General features: G+C 45.8%; 1 protein-coding gene across 3 annotated transcripts in view; it reads left to right on the top strand.

Annotated features, from left to right (window-relative positions):
- LOC144783784 (uncharacterized) overlaps positions 1 to 22,027 on the top strand; it is a 528,515-nt gene that overhangs the window by 446,252 nt on the left and 60,236 nt on the right. For all 3 annotated transcript variants that reach the window (XM_078662482.1, XM_078662480.1, XM_078662481.1), the window contains 3 exons: positions 2,555 to 5,915; positions 16,251 to 16,474; positions 20,707 to 20,902. In XM_078662482.1, the coding sequence (XP_078518608.1) occupies positions 2,555 to 5,915; positions 16,251 to 16,474; positions 20,707 to 20,902 (3,781 nt within the window). The remainder of the gene's footprint in view (positions 1 to 2,554; positions 5,916 to 16,250; positions 16,475 to 20,706; positions 20,903 to 22,027) is intronic.

Raw genomic sequence — 22,027 nt, 5'->3', positions numbered from 1 at the left:
TCTATCACCTTGCCCACCTTCTTTCAGCCACCGCATCCCTCTAAAGAGGAAGAGGGGCTCCACCGTCTGGACCCAAAATGTGCGATTTCGTTCGATCTAGATCGCACACGCCAGTTCCGGGTGGATGACCAACTCTTTGTTGGTTACGTGGGCGCTAAGAAGGGACGGGCGGTGCACAAGAGGACCATCTCTCGGTGGGTCGTCTTGTGTATCAAGGCATGCTACTCCTTGGCGAGGAAGGAGCCTCCTGTTGGGCTGAGGGCCCATTCCACTCAGGCCACGGCCGCTAGCACGGCCCTGGGCCGGGGAGTCCCCTTACAGGACATCGGTCAGGCAGCCACGTGGGCATCGCTGCACACGTTTGCAAGACACTACTGCCTGGAAAGCCAAGTCCGGAGGGATGGCTTCTTTGGCCTTTCTGGTGTGATTATTGGTTCGCAGACCCACCACCGGGGTTGGTATTGCTGGGGTATCTATTCTAAGGTAAGGAATATAATACTAACCTGTTTTTTTAAGATGAACAAGTTACTTACCTTCGGTAACGATATATCTGTAAGAAACAGTAGTTAGTATTAGATTCCTTACCGCCCCACCCATCCTCCCCTTTCTGCAAACCGATATTTAGCGTTAAGGTCATCCCTTTCAGGGCCCTAGTTTCAATGGCACCAGTGTTGGTTTTTAACATGGCTCTGCGTTTCTGGCGCGGAAAAGCTGTGTCTAAGAACTGACGTCAGCACGCAGAGGGGGCGTCTAAGTACTCCGGCGACGTCATCACGGCGCCCACGACTACGGACGCGGAGCCGCAGACGACGCCTACCGACGCGCTAGGGTACTGCTACGCAAAAATTTCCGGATCCAGTCTGACGCCTGGGGATATTCTAAGGTAAGGAATCTAATACTAACTACTGTTTCTTACAGATATATCGTTACCGAAGGTAAGTAACTTGTTCTTCAAGTATATTAAACTTAATTGTGTGTGTGCCAGCTAACTCGGAGATCACTGGAAACTTTCTCGAATAAACAAGAAGGGATTAGTCACTGACAACCGCATAAACATGACAACTTTGTTTCCCCTAGAATTAAAAACAATATCTTCAGAGTCGTGGAAACAATAGATAACTATTTCACTCAGTCATTTGTGCATGCTTCGTTTCTACAGAGTTGCAGAGAAATAGACAGGCGGGCCATTTCTCATGCAAGAGATATGAACTGCTACAATTGTTAGACAGAATGCAAAGTATTATGTGTACAGCTTAAACAGTAATATAAAATAATACTGTAATAGCATGGTCTGTTGCAATGACATATATAAAAATACATACATAAATAATACAGGCTAGAATACTCAACTGGTGCGTTTAAAATACGCCTACCCTAGTGTACCTAACCTAGGTCTACTACGAGGGAAGACGTAGGTGCTGTTTTAGCGAAGTTTAGTTTTGCCAAGAATTGCCAAAGGTTTCTCTAGGTTCTAATCAGCGCCATACCTTAGAATGCGAGAGATTGGTATCTCTTTCCCGGGACTCGATTTCCCAACACCCCACAAGGGGAGTCAGAAACACTGGAGCTGGATTCTCGGCAGGAGGACGACAGCGTCTAGTCAGTGCGTCAGCTGGAGAGTTGGCTTCCTTCGGTACTTGTTGTGGCGAGCTGCGTCGTGCAAGTAGGTAGTCGAACTGCACCGAACCACACCGTGCTTTGCCATAGCAAGTGAAGGTATATTTATACCTTGAAGGTGTTTAGGAATGCCAGTATTGACGTAAAGTCGGGCATATGAACGTCATGAATGAACCCCTAAGGAATAGATGTTCATGCATAATAAATGAGTTCTTGGAGAAATCAATATCCAAACAAGGGGAAGTTCCTATTGGCTGAAGAGCCTGGTTTTCCAAGAACTCGTTGTGACGTAGATGAACGGATGGAAGTAGCCATGCCTGTATTTGGGTAGCATGGACTATGCCTAAATAAGGACTGGATATCTATGCCTATATAAGGGCAAATGTGAAATGTACAATGTACCTATATAAGGGCATGAATCGGGAAATGCATAAAGAATCTAAATCGGCACACAACAAGGGGATGCACTTATTCCTGTCAACAATCATGAAAAATGCTATTAAAAAAATATGGTTAAGAATAGGCCCTATTCTTCTATGGAACAATGTTTTTATCGGCTAACAGGAGTATGGACGGTGGCTCGCTCTTTTGTATACCGGTAAGTACAAGTTCCTCTTTATCGTGACGCTTATTCTGCAAGTCCTTAACTTACCTAAGACCCTACAAACGAACCCTCAGTCTGTACTCCTTTAGCATAAAAAGAAAGAATAGAGCATTACTGGCAAGAGCTGGTTGTGGTGCGGGGAAGAAAGGGGCGTGTGGCAGTGCATGTACTGTGTTCCCCTTCCTAAAATTCTGTTTTTGCAATACAGACAATGTTCAAAGGCTAGGGCATCCTATGAGTCCTGTAATAAGGCAGTGTAAGGGCTGCCATTAATTATTAGAGATAAGGCACTTGTACATAGTTATCTAACCAAATGCATTTGTATCTGTACAGCTTTTCACCCGATGCCTTACGCCACTGCCTCGCGAGGAATCTAGGAAGAGGAGGCAAACAGACGCTGAACATCTGGATACTTTCCTGAAGGAGTTTGGAAAGCAAGAAAGTTTAAGAGAGGAGCCAGTTGAAGAAGAGTTGCAGCAAGTTCAAAAAGAGAAACAACCACTGAAGCATCAGAGCAAGCAGAAAAACCAAGAGCCTCAACACCGACTTGCAGGACAGAAATTCTTACATAAGCTTAGATACCAGAAGCATCTGAGAAAGATAGCACTGAATGAGTATCAAGCGCAAAGACTACGTCTTAGAAAACGTATGAAGCAGGCATTTGGAAACAAGCGGAAGGTTCAGGCAAATGAAGATGAAGCTCTTGTATCTAAGCATAAAAAGGAGGTTCAGATACATGAAAAAATGACTGATATTCAGGATAACTGCGCCCTGGACATTTTGCAGAAAGATCAAGTATCTGACTTTATGCACCAAGACCTTGTGCCTGGTGTGGCACAGCAGGACCAAGCACCCATTATAGAGAAAGACCAGGCAACTGAAGTTACGCATCAAGACCAGGCAACTGCTGCTATGCAGCAACATCAGCTAACTGAAATTAAGCAATTAGGCCAGGTGCCTCAGGCTAAGCTACACAACCTGGAACATAAACTTTTGCAGCAAGAACCTAACATTATGCAACACAATCAGGCATTTGTACCTTTGCAGCGTGACCACGCACTAGAAGCCATGCAGCAAGATCAGGTACTTGATGTTTTACAGGAAGACCAAGCACCTGTTATAGAGAAATATCAGCTACCTGAAGCTATTCAACAACGCCTAGACCCTTGTGTTGCACAGCAAGGGTATGCACCTGAAGATCTAGAAAAAGAGAAGGCACCTGAAGCAATGGAACAAGAACAGACACATGAATTTACGAGAAAAGATCAGATATCTGGATTTGCAAAGCCATACCAGACAGTTGAACATTTGCTGGAAGATCAGGAAGTTGTAGACACTGAAAGGAAACAGAGATTGCAGGAAGACATTTTGCACCTTGAGAGGAAGGATGGGCATTTGAAACAAGGCTTGGGGCATGTGCGTACTTGGAAGGCAAAGCAAGTCGAGGAGCAACAGTGTCAAGTACTTGAAGGACAAGAACACCAACACAAAGGAGAAGAAGGTCATTCACTTCAGCTCAAAGAGCGAGGAACTCAGCATAATGAGAAAGATAATGCAGTCCATATTTCTCAACATGAAGTGGAAGGAGACCAACACAGACTCAAGAATATCGAGCATGAATGTCTTCGAAAAGATAAGAAATACCAGAGTACAGAGACCCATCTTTTAGCTCAAGAAGAGCAGGGAGTGGCGAAAGACCAAGAACATCCAAAGAAAGCGATGGAACATGTGCCTACTTTAAAAGCATCGGAATACCACGTCAAGGAGGATGACTTAGACATTCAAGAACAAAATCAAAAAGAGAAGAGTACTCTGCCTGTTAGTCACGAGGAAAATCAACTACTTTTACAAGAGAAATGTCACCTGATTGGGCACAGTCAGCTGGAAAAGGAACATACTTCCAAAGAATGTGAGAGACAAGCTGTTAAAGATCATCTTGGCGAGGAGACCATTCCCTGCACGTTTATTAAGCAGAGACTTCCACAAAAGCCAGTTGAACAGATAAGCAATGAGGGATTTCACTACATTCTCAAAGAACAAACAGACCCTAGAAATAAGCAGGCTGAGCATGAACACTCAAACCAAGAAGAACTAAAACGTGTAGAGCGTGAGCAGGAAGCCCAGGAAAAGCAGGAACTTCAGTGTCGGAAAGAAGCAGAAGAGCAGCACAAACTAGAAGAGCAGCAGCAGGAAGAGCTGGAACGTTGGTGTAAGCGGGAAGAGCAGGAATTTCAGCTTCTGTACAAAGAGCAGGAACTGCATTGTGATGAACAGGAGAAAAAACTCCAACTCATTCACAAAGAGCAGGAACTTCTGTGTTCGCAAGAAGAGCGGGAACAGGACAAAAATAAACATCCAGCTATTCAGAAAGAGCATGAATATGAACAGGAAGAAAAAAACGTTCATCTCCACCAAAAAGAGCTGGGACTATTGCGCAAGCTGGAAGAGAAGGAACATCATCTTGTGCAGACCAAACAGAAGCCTCTTGGGCCTCAGGAAAAACCAGGACATCACTACCTTGTGAAAGAACAAGAGCTTCTACATCAGCAAGAAGAGCAGGAACTTAAGCTCCTACAGAAAGAGCAGGAGCGCCTTCGCCAGCAGGAAGAGCAAGACCTTCAGCTCCTAAAGAAACAGCAGGAACTTCTACGTCAGCAGGAAGAGCAGGAACTTCAACTCCTTCTGGAAGAGGAAGAGCATATACGTCAGCAGCGAGAGCAGGAGCGATTACATCAGCAGGAAGAGGAGGAGCTTCAACTTCTACAGAAAGAAGAGGAGTTTCTTCGTCAGCAAGAAGAGCAGGAACTTCAGCGTCAGCAGGAAGAACAGAAATTTCAGCTCCTTCAAAAGGAGAAAGAGCTTCTACGTCAATATAAAGAGCAGGAACTTCAGCTCCTGCAGGAAGAACAAAATGTACATCTGCTGAAAGAACAGGAGTTTCTTCATCAGCAGGAAGAGCAGGGACCCCCAATCCTTCAGAGAGAGGAGGCTTTTCCCCCTCAGCAGGAAGAGCAGCAACTTAAAATCTCTCAGAAAGATGGGGAGATAATCAGTCAGCTGGAGGAACGGGAGCTTCCAGTCTTGAAAGAGCAACAGCCTCCGTGTCAACAGGAAGAGCGGAAAGACCCGCAGCAAGAACAGGAACTTGAACAACAGAAAAAAGGGCAAGAGTTTCCATGTCCGAAAACCAAGCAAGAAACTCAAGATTCACATCAACACCAAGGCCATGACATTGTTTTGGGCATGCAAGTAGAGCAGGCATTTGAACTCATGCAGAAAGAGCAAGAACAACACCAACAAGAACAACAGGAGTTAGAGCGCCTCCTTAAAGAACAGGAACAGCAGGAATTGTTGCGCCAGAAAGAGGAGATGGAAATCCAGCGCCTACAGGAGGATGAGGAGCTATTGCGTCAGCAAGTGGAGGAGGAACTTGAACGTCGCAGGAAAGAGCAGGAGGAACTGGAGCGTTGGTGCCGGCAGGAGGAGCAAGAGTTCCACCGCAAGCAAGCAGAACAAGGAGAGCATGCTCAGTCACAAAATGAACTAGAGAGGCAGCAGGAGGAACAACAACATGAAGGCAAAATTTTGCAGACACAAAGTGGAATAGGAACAACATCCACATATGACAGTCCAAAGGAACAACAGCAGCGCTTTTGGCAGTATACCCGCAGGCTGCAGAATCCAGTTGTCTTTGGTAGGTTCCTCTCACACTGATAACTTTTTTATTTATTGTTCCTTCGATTGTGCATATTATGTAAAACTCTCATGAAGGAGGTTACTTAACTGCAACATGGGTCTCCAAAATAGGGTTCTCATTGGATTCTCATGCTTGAACACTCCTGCCAAAATTTATGTTTGTGCCAAACTACAGGGGCATGCAAGTCTGTGATTAAAGGGCAGATACCACTCTAGAAAACTACAGCTGCGAGTAAAGTATTGAAATATTTGATACCGATGAGATTCACATGGTTTGCATACACCTGCTATCTAGGAAATGGAGTTTAACTGTACACAAAATATCCTTGGTGGTCATCAAAAGGAGGGGGTGTTATTCAGCGCAAGTTTGTGGCGTAGACTAGAATCTCACAGTAACACTTAACTTTGTATGCTTAACATTCGTTTGCCTCCAATTTTGCAGGGCCAAACAAGTGTTTTACTATATCAAGACCTCATCTACTCTAGAAACAACCCTGGATTTAGAACAGGAAAGATAGTAATGCAGCAAGTATCTTGGTATCTAATACAATGAAATGAACTGTGGCCTCTGTTTCGACCAAGCATGAGGAATAAACAATTATGCAATAAAAGCCATGCTAATGAAAGTATCTTTGACAAAGCCCTCCTGATGGGGTGGGAGGACAACCTTAAATGCTATGATGAACAGAAAGAGACACGTTGGACTGGATACGTAAAGTTTTTTGTCAGCAGTACCCCTGCGCGTCGGAAGGTGGCGTTGTGTGGCTACGTGGCCGTCTCTGGTATCATATGCGCCAAATGACGTCACGGAGACAATTTAGGCGCCACCCATGCGCGCTGACGTCGTTCATTCTTTTTCTGCGCCAGCAAGCGCAGATCCGATTAGAGCACGTACCCTAGTCACTTTTTGACTAACTTTTTTTAGACTTTTGTCTCTACTTCTTTGAGTCTTTGACTCCTGGTGCCATGTAGGGATGCCTGGGTTTAAATCCAGTGGGACCTGTCGCCGTTCGATGTTGGTGGTCGACCCCCATGGTGTCTCTCTACTGTATGGAGCATGACTATGACCCCCGGTCATGTTCCGACTGTCTGGCCATGACTCCGAAGGCTTTACGGGAGCAGTCCCGAAAGCTGCTGGAGGCCCGGCAGTCGTCTCCACGCCGTTCGAGGTCCAGGGTTCCCTTGAGGGACCGACTGCGGAGCCATCACCATCGCTCCTCGGGGTCGAAGTCTTCACACTCTGAATCAGATAAGAGACGTCATAAGTAAAAGTCGAAGAAACGTCCCCCCGTTGGTCTCCGGATGCGGACGAGGGGTCCAGGGGTACTTCCCCCGAGGCTCCGTTGGAGCCTGTGAGTCCCGCGGCCTACCCACATTTATCCAGGTCCGTCTGCGACTCCGGCCCTGATGCAAGAATTTCTTGCTGCCATGGACCGCCTTTTCAGGCCTCGGGCTCCCGCGAGCGCGCCTCTAGGGCCCGCGGTCCCAGCTGAGGGTCCTTCCTTGCCGCCGGCTCCGCTATCGGCGCAGCCGACGGTTCCGGCCTTGGCGCCACAGGGTCCTCCGCCAGCGGCTCCGGCGCCTCCCGCCGCTCCGTTCCCGGCACCGCAATGGGTCCCGTTCGTCCCACCTCCGCCTTTGCCCGGGTTTTCGTACAATTTTGCTCCGGGTTGGGACCCTAATTGGGACATGAAGCCGGATCGGCGCCTTTGGACCATTTGTATTCCCCTGTCCCGTGGGCGGTGGAGGAGGGGGGACGACTGGGAGAGGTCTGAGGACCTTCTTGCACAGCAGTGCGAGTCTCAACAGGAGTGGGCGGAAGAGTCGGAGGAAGCAGGTGGCCTTGACCTCTCCTCTGAGCCTAGTTTTCTGTCTCCTGCTGTCCCGGAGGACGACGACACATATACTGTGGTGCTCCGTAGAGCAGCTGAGGCCCTTGACCTTGATCTGTCTAGTGTCACTCTCAAGACCAACCTTCTCACTGAAGTTCTTCTTCCGGTGGCAAGCTCTACGGAGCCCCTGCTTCAATTCAATGAGGCGTAAACTGATGTTTTGATGGGCACCTGATCTAGACCAGCCACAGAGGTTCCTGTGGATAAGAACGTGGCCAGGCATCATTGCCCAGCACGGGGTGACACTGCCTTTTTAACGAACCACCCAATTTCGGCGAGCCTGGTCATTCGGGCCTCTACTTCCCAAAGCACTTTCCCTACCACCCCGTCGTATAAGGAATCATAGAAGCTGGAGCAGTTTGGCAAGAAATTGTTTTCCTCTGCCAGGTTGGGGCTGCGGTCGGTGAATACCACATGCCTCTTGAGCCGCTACTCTTACGCTGTGTGGGACACAGTGGCGCATACACTGCCCCAGTGTCCGGAGGAGGTTCAGGCAGTCCTTTCCCAAGCTGTTGCTGAGGGGAAAGACGCTGCAAAGTTCGCCATCCGGTGTGGGCTGGACACCACAGACTCTCTGGGTAGGGCGATCTCCACAACAGTGGCCCTCCGTCGCCACGCCTGGCTTCGGTCCACAGGGTTTTCAGGGGATGTTCAGAGTTCCCTCATGGACATGCCCTTTGATGGAATTCGCCTGTTTGGCGATAAGGCAGACAGTGCGCTGGAGCGTTTTAAGGACTCTCTGGCTACGGCCAAGGCCTTCGGTCTCTCAACCACACATCCCGCCACGTCTGCTTTTCGTTCCTTTCGTGGCCCCAACACGTTAATTCGGCCAGAAGCCTGCGCAGAATCAACCTCAGTGCGGCTGCAGACGTGGTGGCTGCCGTGGCAGCACAGGGGGTCAGCGTGCGGGTCAGTCTTATCTCCGCTCCCGCAGCATCCACCTCAAAGCCTTCCTAGTCCGATCTTTGGGGTGCACCCCATGTCGGTGGGCGGCAGGATTCAACATCACCTTCCCCACTGGCTTTCTGTCACCTCAGACAGATGAGTGCTGCAAATCGTCTGAAGGGGCTACTCCCTCCCCTCCGAGTCTGCCCCCCCAGCCCTGCCACCTCCGTTCCACCACATGTCGGGGGATCACTTTGCGCTTCTCCAACAGGAAGTCATGGTCCTCTTGGCCAAGGGAGCCATCAAACACGTTCCTGGGCCAGAAGTAGGACGTGGTTGTTATTCCCACTACTTTCTGGTCCCTAAAAAGGAGAAAGGGGGCCTGCGCCCCATCTTGGAATTCAGGAACATCAATCGCTTCCTAAGGAAGGAGAAGTTCAAGATGTTGACTCTTGCTCAGGTCTTGGCTGCCCTCGACCCTGGAGACTAGGTGGTGGCGTTGGACTGGCAGGACGCATATTTTCATATCTCCGTCCTGCCGGCCCACCGGCATTCCCTGAGGTTCACGGTAGGCCAAGAGCATTTTCAGTTTGCTGTGCTCCCCTTCGGCCTTACCAGCGCCCCTCGGCTGTTCATGAGTGATGGCGGTGGTCGCAGCTCATCTGCGCAGATCAGGGGTTTCAGTCTTCCCCTATCTCGACGACTGGCTGTTGAAGGTGGGCTCGCCTCAGGCAGTCGTTTCCCACCTCCAGACTACAGCCGACCTCCTTCATTTGCTGGGGTTCTCCATCAACGTGCCGAAGTCGCACCTGCGTCCCTCTCAGAAGCTCCCCTTCATCGGTGCAGTTCTGGATTCGACGTGGTTTCGGGTTTATCCTCCCTAGCAGCGAGTCTGGGATATTCACGATATGATTCTGATCTTTCAGCCTCTATCCTGGGTTTCGGTCAGGATGACCCTCCGGCTCCTGGGCCTGATTGCTTCCTGCATCCTGCTAGTGCAACATTTCTCCTAATTCATGAATGTTCATAAGAAGTTAATAAAACAGTGAGTAAACAAGTGTAGAGTGTACTTAGCAAATCTAGGGTATAGGCAACCTCCGAGGTAGAAGCTGTTACAGGGCACTGCGCTATATAAAACTATCAGGCGGTGCACTAGTGGTGTAGTACATTAGGAAGTGAGATGTCCATCTCCGTAGTCCTCTTAGAAATGGCGGCAGCAAGCATGAACCAACCGCCACCTTTCCTAACAGAGGAAGGGGAGCCAGTGCTGCCATGGAAAGATTGGAGGAAGGGTTTTGAATCTTACGTGGTTGCAATAGGTGCAAGTGAGTTTTCAGCCATTAGAAGGCAGAATATACTCCTGATAAATCTAGGAACTGAGGGAAGGAAGGTTTTTGACAGCCTACCAGATTTGGAAGGAGGCGTAGGTGAAGGAGATGACATGGATATCTACGATCAAAGCTTAAAGAAACTAGAATTGCAGTATGCTGACAAGATAAATGTGGTGTTAGAAAGACACAAGTTTTATGGAAGGGTACAAGGGAAAAATGAGAAGGTAGGGAACTACATGGCATGCCTGAGAGGATTAGCGAACACATGTGAATTTAATGATTTAACAAAATCACTTATAAGAGATCAGTTGGTGAGGTGCACCAACAATAAGAAAATCCAGAAGAAGTTGTTGGTAGGTAATCCAGATTTGAGAAATGCCATAGATATAGCCAAGAGCGTAGAACACACAGCAGAATGCGTGAAAGAAATGAATATACTCGAGGGGAGCAAGGTAAATGAAATTTGTGACAGTGGGAAGGACAACAGAGAAGTGTATGCTGTAAGAACATAAAGGGAAAAGAATCTTATAAGGAACAAAACAAAGAGAGGTACAAGGAGGAAGACAGATTGAAATGTTTTAGATGCTGCAGTACAAGACATTTAGCGAACAGTACCAGATGCTTGGCAAGAACTGCTACTTGCAGGAAATGTAACAGGAAAGGGCTTTTCGAAAGAGCATGCAAAGATATTTAAAAAAAATCTGTGAATTTAGTAAGCAACAGTGGCGCAAGTGAAGAAGGTTATGTGTTATGCATAGACAAAAAAGATGAAGACTCTGTCAGAATGGTAGCATTACCAACTTGTTCGCAATTTACTTTTATCAATTATAACACATACAAGGAAAAATATGAGAAAAGAGGTATAAAGCTGGAAAAACCAGATGCATGCCCGGTTGGTTACAACGGTGAAAGAATACCGCTAGAAGGAATGATCATTATTAGATCCTAGAGCTGAAGAGCCAGTTATGCTAGTAGGAAGAAGTGTGAGTGGTGTAGAGGTGGAAGAAGGAAAAAGAAATTAACAATGAGAATCAAGTTTTAGCGAGGGAACCTCCTAAAGAAGAACTAGAAAAGCAGTTAAGGAAAGAGGTGACTGAGCCTGCAGATAACTTGAAATGGACTGCACCCATAGCAATAAAAGTGGAAGGGTGCACCAACAAAATAAGACTATGCTTTAAGGAGATGAAATGCGAGATAATGAATGCACCTTTTCTTGGCCGGTTAGACACAGGAAGGGACACGGTAAAAACTATGAATAAAAGCACTAAAGGAATAGGAGTCACCCTTAGTCAAGGTGTAGAAGAGGAAGAAATGATCATTTCCGTTGTTTCAAGGTCCCTCATTGTAGCTGGAACACGGATTTCTGCTGAGGAGAGGAAGGTTTGGGTGTGCCATTGGGCAGATAGACACTTCCGTGCTAAGGAGGAAGATGAAGTCACACTTAAACTGGAAGCATTAGTGGCCAAGGGTGGGCCTGAGAAAAGAGAAGGACTAGGAGAACAAGAGAAGGAATTTTGGGAGGTCAGACACAAACCAATCTTCCAAGGAAGGAATTTGTACAGAGGGAGGAAAATAGTGTCACTGGTGAACTTGAGAGGAAGTATGGTAACGGTGACTCATGAGGGTCATTCAAGTTGCAGTAAAACGGAAAACAAAGTCAGAATACACTATTGGTGGCCAACAGTGGAAACCATGGTAGGAAGATACATCAGACAGTATAGTAGTTGTGAGAGGAGTGATGAGACTAAAAGGAGTAGGGAAGATCTCATATCGGCAATTGAAGTAACAAATACTCCAGGGGAGAAATTGGAAATGGACATTGTGGGACCCCGGGAGGAAAAAGGAGGGGAAGGCAGATGCACCAATTCCCTGTCGACTATCACTCCATGAGTGTGGTAATAAAGATTGTGGAAAATGTGACTACTAGCTCAGTAACAGTGTCCTTGCAAGAAATTTCCAGGAAGGAAGTAGTTCCTCAAACATGGGGGATGGACGACGGGGTTCAAATTGTTCAGTCAAAAATGAGTGAGTCCTCACATAGTCTTGCAATAACTCATCAAGGAATGGCATTGTACTGTCCTAGTGTGAATGGAAAGATCGAGAGAGTAAATTGTGTTAACAAAGAGAGTATACAGTTGTATAGCAACAGTAAGGCTAATGTGAGAAAAGCCCTAGATTAAATGATTTGGTCGTACCTAGTCATGCCACTCAGTGTGACGGGGTTATCTCCATTTAAATCCAAAGAAAGTAGAGAACCAGGGATTAATGTGAGTCCTTTATGGCTGAAGGGGAAGGAGGAGGAGAAGGGTGACAAAGGACAGATTGCAGGAAGAATAAAGAAATATCAGGATTGATGTGGCAAGATTTACTAGGAATACCTAGGAAACTGGGCAGGACATGTAGGTGGGAGGCTAGGTAAAGGGCATGTTCTCCAGACCTGTCCACCCGGGATTTTCTAGTTTTCTGAGAGGCTGTAATCTACATCATATGGGGTTTTCCTTTGGTGTGCTGTTGGGTATAAGGTAGGAGATGTGTTGTAATTTACATAAATGTCAATGTTGGTACATTCCATTTCCCCCTCCTTTTCTGCCCCTGTTGGGCTGACCCTCTGGTTGTCAACATTCCAAGGCGCACTCCTGATCAGTATCAGACTGGCAGGGCTATGGATGTCGTTTGATTATTTACTTACTCAATAAAGAACTTCAACTTACTGGTGTTGTGGTTACTTACAATAGACACCCTACACATAAGAACGATATTCAGCCCCTCCTGGTGGCAGTTTTTTCCTCCACAGTCCTCCATTGCAGGTGTTCGAATCTGGATAATCAGATTACGGAGTCAAATTGCAGGCTCGCACCAAGCGTGGCTTGAAGAGAGTGCACAAAATATCAAGAGAGGAGTCCAGGAAAGCGAAAATGATGTGCAATGATATGCGCAATGGGTCTTAGGTTTTACCGGCGGTGTGAGCTCACACTATTGAGTGCGAGAGGCTGAGCTGTTGAATTGATAATGGCAATATGGTCGCAGGCTTGTAAAGGCTGACGAGGGCTCGGAACAGATTACTAATGACTTCGGAGGTGACTTGGCCAGTTACTAGCTAAGTTGCTTGCTTTGGTGCACTAGTCAATCCAATCAGATTGGTCAGTTGTGTACACTTAGAAGTTTAACCTTGGCCTATCGCCGTCACGTCCCCCTGTAGACCGCCAAGTGCCTGGGGGAGGAAAGAGCACGGTGATCTTGCTTGATTTGCACGCGCTGGCACTTTGTCTTTGCTCCTACTTCCAGAGGCAGAATAAACTGCGCCTCGAGGCTGGATGATTTGGATGGCAAGCGCTGGCAGAAATGTTTGCCTTGAATAGACTAATCAAACGGGCCGTCGCGGGGATCGAATGCGCAACAGGCTGCTCTGCACAGAGTTGCGGGTGCGGGGGAGCTCCCCCGGCCGCAAGCCTCACACAAACTGGCCGCTTCCGTGTGCGCAGGAACTCAACCAAAGGCAATGGGATTCGTCCCAGTGCGCTACCAGCTGCCACTCGCAGTCCTTGAACCCCTTTCTGTGCTTCTTTTCACTCTCTACCTCCTCCCACCCCATGCGCACGGGGGGGGGGGGGGGCGCTGAAAATGAGGGGCCAAGCACGGCCTTGTGCTGAGCGGCGGACTCCTGGAGTGCCGCCTCGCCGAACCGCGATACTTTACTACTGCGCCTGTGGGTAAAGATGCGATAGGGGTGCGGGGGTAGATTAGGTCGGCCTAGGCTCCGAAGCTCGGAGCAACCTCCTCCACTCGACTGCAAACAGCAAATCCCCAGCCAGCCCCTCCACTCAACGTTACGCGGGGGCGTAGCTTTGGAAGGGAGTGGGGTGGGGGCGTTACACCACCTTAATAAATATATTCTGTAATAAATAATTGGGAGGCGGGAGCAGGTGTTTTCAGTCGAGTATGATGTGGTGCCTCACGGATTCCAGCAACGATTTTTCATGCGCACAGACTAAACACGCGCACGCTCTCGAAATTCCTTAAAAATGTTGGCTATTTTTCATAATATTTTGTTTTAAATACCACTGATAATCCACACTGCTCTCCCTTTCCTCTACCCCCCTTCCCGCCCCGTTTCTCAGATAATGTATGTTTTAAAAAAAATGCCGGCGGGATTGTTGGGAAATCTAAAGCTCGGGTGTTTGTTTTCGTATGGAGTTACTTAGGTCACCTGCTATCAGCAGACCAAAGTAAGCCTGGCTTTCGTTTTCCACACCTCCTCCATTTATTGTTATTAGATCACTAGATGAATGGGTTTCTGTATGAATAGCAGTCTGATTATAACGTTTAAATATCAGTTATGTTTTCCTAGAAACGAATGCCTCTAATCTTCCTCCCGTCTTCCTCTGACAAAGACGCTCCTCACCTGGCGGCGGCTTTGCCCTCTGCAAGGAGGAAACCCACTTCAGATGTGTCCTTATTCGCTTTGCGGAATGCCACCATAGCGTTTGTGAGGCGGGACTTCCTGTGTGACGTCTGACAGACACAGGCCCCGCCTAAGTAAGGGTGGCAACAATGCTGACTGGATTGACAAGGTTGGTGACAAACTGTCAATGTCATCTCCCAGGCCACGGGAGTGGAATGGAACTTGAATGGCCCTTCCTGCACTCGGATTCTAGAATTTGAAAATTCGTTTTTAAATTTGGTTCATATGTAAATTGGATATATTGTTAACTTCCAGATGCAGTGGGAAGTGAGCATCTCGCAGACCTAACCACGAGCCTTTGGTACGGTGCCTGAGAGAATTACCTCATGAAATACTAACTGACGTTAATAGCGGAATGAGATAAGAGCCTGGATACAATTGGTACAGCTCGATTTGGGTAACAGCAGCACACAATATAAAGTGCCAAATATAGTTAACCCAGTGGTGTGCATTTTAAAAAGTAAGTGGACACGCCAGGGTGTGCCGGTTTTGAGCAGAGTCTCTCACCGTCGGCGGCTAGTTTAGGCCTACGAATTGTACATATCTGCTGTATTGAGCCCAGCATAACGTTGTCGTTTTGGGCGCCTGCTTCGTGCGCCTCCTGTGGTCATACTGCACTTTAGGACCAAAATACTTTGTGCTTTAATGGTGCTTTTAGATAACGGAGGCCGCAGACCAGTGGGCCACACATCTCAGTAAAATTCAGATTAGTGGAAGCATGTCGTTTGCCAAACTGGTTCTCATTGATTGAGGTAAATATGTAAAAAAAAAAAAAAACAACACGATTTGACCAACCCGGAAAACTTAGTGTACTGTGTAGTTTCTTAAGAAATGTAGATCGTTCGTTTTTTTTCCAAGTGCACATTGAAAAATGATCGAACTAATTTGCAATGTGCCTATTTATTACTATATAGGAACAGATAGCAAGCATTTTCCTTTAATTTGCTTTGAATTGAGTGTTTAAGTGGGGCAACATTAAAATACATATAGCTGAAACAATCGTGTCTCTCTCCAGTACTGCCAAATCAGGAGCTTTGGCAATTACCCCTTAGCTATAATTATATACAGGTAACTTTATGATTTTATATAAGTCATCCGTATGGGTAGGTACCAAGTTAAATCTTGTATTTTTTTTAATCCCTCACCAGTGGTGGCTTTCTTAATGTAGTCCAGTACCAGCTTCTTATAATTTATTTTTCCCTGCCGCTGGACGACAGACTCGTTCAAATGGGTGAGAAAGGTGGTTAGACTCGATCATTAAAGTCTTTGACTCTCCAGGATTGCTAGCAGACTGCTAACTTCGTTCCAGTTGGGATGGTATTTTTGTTGAAATACGTTTGTCAAAGTAGGATCATAACTTGCATGCTTTTCATCTCTCTACTGGGAGTAGTTGTGTGAGCATTAGAATACCATTGTTTAATATTTTGGCCTCAAACTGAAAGTGTATACACTATATTCAGTGGTATAAACTTGGGAACCTAGTCATTCGCCGTTAAAATGTCACCGCTAGTGGCAAGTCCAATTAGAGGCCATTTTGGAGGTATGACGGATTCAATTAACTGAAGGTCTAATCGCCTGGATAGAGAAACAAAAGATATATTTTTAATTAATTTGATCTTTGAAATTATATCAAGTAAATTTGGGCGAGCTTGTAGAACCTGTGGTATCGATTGCTTTTCTGTTTCCTTACCATTTTTTGTTAAACACATTAACACCCGTTCAATGTGCTATGGATATTTTTGATGATATTTTCACTCATTTAGGAAAAGAGAGCACAATGAAGCGAAAAGGAAAGCTGATCATGGACAGCGTGACACAGTTGGATGGCTGGACCATACGGGCCCAGCTTAGCAACTACTCTGACCTGGTCACTACACTGGATCTGGCTCCATCAACCAAGAAAGGCATGAAGTGGAGGGAAACGGGTGTGGTCCAGAAGCTGCTCTCACTGCCAGCCCAGCCCCTCTGGAATCAACGGTTGTTAAAGGTAGGTTATACACCTTTCAGGGTAGCAGAGTGTGAGAGTTTTGAGATGCGAAATATTCTATTACTGTTTGTTGCGCTGCTGTAGAAGCAACCACTTCTGAAGTTAAACCATAGTAAATCATAGGGCTTTCCGGGACCCATATATGTGGAAAAAGAGAGCATGAAAAGGGTCTGCTGGCATCGCAGTTCTCTAACCACCAGTTGCTGATGCTGCAGCAAGCAGTTTAGTGCAGAAGAATGGTTAGTGGTGGAAGAGGGTAGGGGTTCAGTTTGAGGTAGATGGTGCTATCCCTCTGAAGTTACAGCAGAGTTTGTGGTTGTAAAGCTTAACGGGTGTGGCTGTGCAGGGGATGCTGTCAATACCAGTCTAGCCACGATAGAAAGAGAAAATGCGTTGGTACTTTATAAAGAAGCTCACAGCGGTAGAAAGGAGGGTGGTAATGCAGCTGTTTTAGTTGCTGGACCAGCAGCTAAGGATGCAACTACTGCCAAGTTTTAAAAGCTATTGGAATGCTCAGAGAGCAGGGCAGACTGCTGAACTTGTCCCGGGTATCACATTTTGTCCTTTTGTTGGACGGAGTAGTAGACAGTAGTTACGTGACCTAATAAGTGACCTGTGGAACCCCAAACACCATCTCTTTATGAGCACTGTGTGCTCTTGGGATAGAACGCTGTTTGGAGTTGGGAAGTGAGATACATAAGCAAGACGCCTGCTCCAGTGTTTCAGGATTAAAACATCCTCATTCTTTGGTGTTTCTTGATGCCGTTGTGTGATGATACAGTATATTATGTTGTTAAAAGTAAAGCATGATTATCTGGACAGCAGGGGTAGAGTAAGAAAGATATTTCTGCACCACGAGGGATCATGAAGTAGAGTAAGAAAGATATTTCTGCACCACAAGGGATCACAAAGTAGTACCAATGAACAAGCCACCAGTCTCTCCTCTGTAATAAATGAGAAAGGCCTGCACTAAAGTCTATTTGAACAATAAGGGCAACAAATGGCTGATGGTGAAGCTTTGCTTGAAGCAGACTCATTGTTGTTTCATCAAAGTGCACCAGATGAAACCAGACTCTAGGCTGATGAGATGGATTGGTATTATGAATGAGGCTGAACACCACACCAATGTCTCATTGTCCTGGATAGTGCTCGATGTGAAAAAATAGTCCCAGTCCCTGTAATCAGGTGGAAGTAAATAGTATCACAACTAGGGACATTGTCAAAAATAGTCCATGAACACTATTTAGACTGGCTTCTTAACCACTCTCTGGATCCCAGATCAGTCGCTGGTGTGCTCGCAGGCAAATTCTTAGTCAACAGCCACAGGCATAGCTTCCAAGTTTCCCAGGCTCATGCTTAATGAGCTGCTCCAGTCCAGATTTTTTATTTGGAATCTGGGACGTGTAGTCCTGTTTTATAGTGGCATAAACTAGACTACAAATCCCAGAATTCAAAGGAAAAACCCAGACTGGGACAGCTCATCACTCAAGTACCTGGGAACTTTGGCAGGTCTGCACAGGGTCTCCCGATTTGAGGTGAAAAGTGGTTGAATGAGTTTACAATTGAAGTCAGCACCTGTTGGGAGACTAAATGATTCTTTGACCAGCAGTTACTGGTTATGCGTGCTAGACTTGTGAGATGGATCAGTCATTGTGTCATACGGTTTCCACTTTTAAGTAGGAGCAGTTCGTTTGTTGGACAATATAAACGTTGGGATAGTGCCAGACTGATTCCATGCACCCCCCTCAAAATGTGTTGGCCTATAGATCTGCCACAGTGCCACCGTAAGTACCCCAAAATCTGGCAAGTTAACAAATGGTGTGGGCAACCTCAGAACATGACAAACCTGACTCCCCTAGGAATCTTCGTAACAGATCTAGAACCTTTTCCCTTTCGCTCAGTCACTAGTGCTCACTCAGAGTTATATGAGAAATGCACAAAGAGGCGTTTTCAATATTTATTGAACCATCATGATTCTTGTATAAAAGAAATGAGCTGCAATGACTAATAGAAGTAGATAAGTGATTAGCAATATAGGGACAGTGGAAAGAATGAATAATTCCACCATTGTGCTAGCATAGAAGTGCTGGGTATAGTGTGCTCCTACTGTGCGCTTCCTAACCTAGTTGCCTAGGGCGGGTGTTCTGCCAAGAATCTCCCACAGGATGATCTAAATCCCCATTACCTGAAGCAAGGTATGTAGGTCCCCGTCTTGGTCGCAAATTGGACATCACTCCCCGCAGAGCCTAAATAGGGCTGAGACTCTGACAAAAGCGATGACCTCACAATGAAAGCAGAGTGCTCCTCTCATTTGAGTACGGAAATACGTGTGTATTTATAACAACCGCATCCATGCTTCCATGTGAAGATTTCATCCAAGCTGACATTGTTTATTGTCACTGTAATAGCTACGCCGCCTTATGGCCGAATAATAAACAACATTTGCACAATGTGTGTTCAGGCCTTTTACTAAATGTTCAAGGTGTTGTGATAGTATACTCATAAATTGGAATTGTAAGCAGTTTGGTTTCTGAGAAACTAATTCTGCATTGTCACGCAAGCAAATGTGGGTCAAAAGTCATTGTGGGGAAAAAGAAGGCAACTTTAGAAACTCGTACATGTAAAATGGCAGTGTTTCTTCCTGGGCCTTACCTAGCCATGTGACACCCGCTTCTAGGACATAAGCATACTAAAGCGGTCTAATAGTAAGAAAGCAAACCACAGCATGTATTTCTATGGAAGTTTGTAAAATAAGTTTGGAAACTAAAGCATACAGAAAGCCATTATTAAAAATATAAAAGCAAATAAAAACCAAATTTAACAGACCCTTACGATGTTGAAAACAGGCGCTCTACTTTACTAAGCACGACTGCTCTCTTTGCCGCAGCACTCCACACCAGTCCACTCCATGCCACGCCGCAATACTACACTCTATGCCACTCTAATCTACTGTGCAATCTATGCCACTGTACTCTACCGTTCACCACTCCACTCTGAAACAATTTGCTCTATGCCACTGCAATCTGCACCACTCCACTCAACTCCGCTACGGTTTGTGCCGCTTGCCTCTTCACCACTTTACTCGAAATAAATGCACTCTACGCCAGTCTCCTCTGCACCACTACACCTACATCACTACAATATACTCTGCAAAACTATACGCCATTGTCCTCTACTTCCCTGCACCCTCTACTTCACTGCACCCTCTACTTCACTGCACCCTGCACTCTACGCCATCTGTCACTGCACTCCACACCAATGCACTCTGATAGTCAACACATTTCGGTATCTTTCAGGTGAAACTTTGGGTCCTCCAGTCTTATGTAAAAAAAAAAAAAAGTGGCAATGAGGGACCTCACGACATTTGAAAAGTACCTTCTCTACCACAATAGTGAGAGGAGAGTGATCTCTGGGCTATACAAGCTACTAAATACATTGCAGCCAGGCAAGAGACTCTTTCTCATGTGCATGGGAGTGAGAACTTCCTATCCATCTAGAAGATGACCTGTGTGAACATAACCAGTAGGGCCACTACAGTGGTAGCCAAACTCTGTTGAAAATACTAAAGTGAACACCATGGGGCACCCAAAAGGTGCTCACTGCTGGGGGTAGTTTGGAGGCCTGGGCTCACTCACCCATATGCCTTGATCTTGCCCAAAGATCTAGTCCTTAAGGCAGTCTGTTCTTAAAATAATGGAGGAGGTGACTGGTGTCCACTTGGTCCACTCTCCTGAGGTTGTCCTGCTTGGATCCCCTTTTGAGGAAATCTACTCCTTGCATGGAATAAAAATGAAAAATATCTCCGACCTACTCCCATGGGCAAAGCAATGTATACTGTCACTGTGGGGTGCTGTGCAGTTACTGGAAGACTGCCTGGAGGACACTGGCAATGGAAAAAAAATTAAAGGAAGGAATGGGAATTAAGGAAACTGGAGGGATGCTTTTGACCTGCTTGTTCAGAGACATTCTAGAACTGTAGTGTCCTAGACTGCTGAGAGCCTTACACATTCTGGAAGAGTCTCAATTAAACCTATACTATGTGACGAAAAAGTACACTGGAGACTGAAAAAGAACAGACCTCCATTTGAATCTATTTGAAATTGTAATCAATACGTCACCTTGTAGTTTTTTGTATTGAATTAATTGTACTTGGGATAATTCTGTGACTTGTGTGGTCTCAATTGTCCTTTGTAAATTACCCATAACAACACATTTTTTAAATCCCCTGGCAGCTGTTTCCTCCTTGTCTTACACCCCTGCTACTGGAGGAGCTTAGGCAAAGAAGGGAAAGCAGGAAGGGGGAGAAGCTGGAGAAGTTTCTGGAGGACCTGGAGGAATCGGAAGTTCCCACGAAAAAGAGGCTGCGGCAGCAAAAGGAGGAAGAGAGGCTGCTGAAAAAGTTAAAGAAGCTCAGCCAGGCTACTTCAGGTATATACCAGCCACATTCTGGTTCTGTTTTCCATCATGAGAAGAGTACATGGGGAAAGGGTAGAAAGAGCAGTATGCACACAATTTTCAGAGAGCATTAAAAGTAAACTTGTCGAAAGTTTAGAGTTTAAACCTTTATTAATTGTAGGAAGCGAAAAATGTGGATATGATTCAGAACGGAACTCATAAAGGTAACAAACGCAGTGCAAGAGACTTTTTAAGCAGCAGTATGCTGCATAGCACAAGAAGCCTTGCTATGAGTTTGATCAGAGTATCTGTTGAGTAGCTTTGAAAATAATTTCCCCCAAGAATGTTACGGAAACAAAATGAGAAGTGAAATGACAATGAGCTAGCAGACGCAAGAAATGTTGTATAGTAATCTCAATATGTTAGGTGTTTAGATAGAAACACAGGGATTATAAAATTCTGAATGAGGTTCAGAAGAGAGACGCGCACTCCTTTTTATTTGTAAGTCATGTGAATCAATATTTGATGGTAAATGTTATGCACAGAACGGTACGGGCAAGCAGGGTGGTCTGTAGAAGTATATCCCACAAGCAATGAAATAGCTAGGAGCGTCAATTATGGTACTGAAAATAACATGGCTTGGTCGCTGGAGAGACCGCTGGACCCAGATTAATGCTGGCACGTTTGTTTGATGGCAACTGAATGGGAGAAACACCAGTCTGAGAAACCGACAGACATCTTACTTGTTTTCAAAGTCAGTTGTAAAGATGTCCTACAACCATTAGCATGAACTTTACTTGATGAAGAGACCATTTCCAGAAATAGTAATTAGGTTTTAGCTAAAAGTATTACTGGGATCTTCAAACCTAAACATGAGACGTGATATTTTTGTGAAGATAGTGGGGTATTCCATCCTTACAATCAGCACAAGTTGACAGTCCACTTTTTTAAAGATGAGCAGGGGGGAAGAAAAGAGACATTTTAAGGGTATTGCGTTCTTCTTTCTGTGTTTTTTTAAACAAAATAGACAATTAGTAAATGTGTTAAAGAAGAATGCAACAAAACGGAACTCCAAGATTGTCACAAATAATTTGGAAAAATGTGTGGACTGAAAGTGTACAATAAAGAGCTGATAGGGAAGTTTGGTAAATGAACTTA

This window comes from Lissotriton helveticus, chromosome 10 (assembly GCF_964261635.1).
Source record: "Lissotriton helveticus chromosome 10, aLisHel1.1, whole genome shotgun sequence".
Classification (NCBI taxonomy): Eukaryota; Metazoa; Chordata; class Amphibia; order Caudata; family Salamandridae; genus Lissotriton; species Lissotriton helveticus.
The sequence above is the reverse complement of the archived record's forward strand: the minus strand, read 5'-3'. Positions and strand labels throughout refer to the sequence as shown.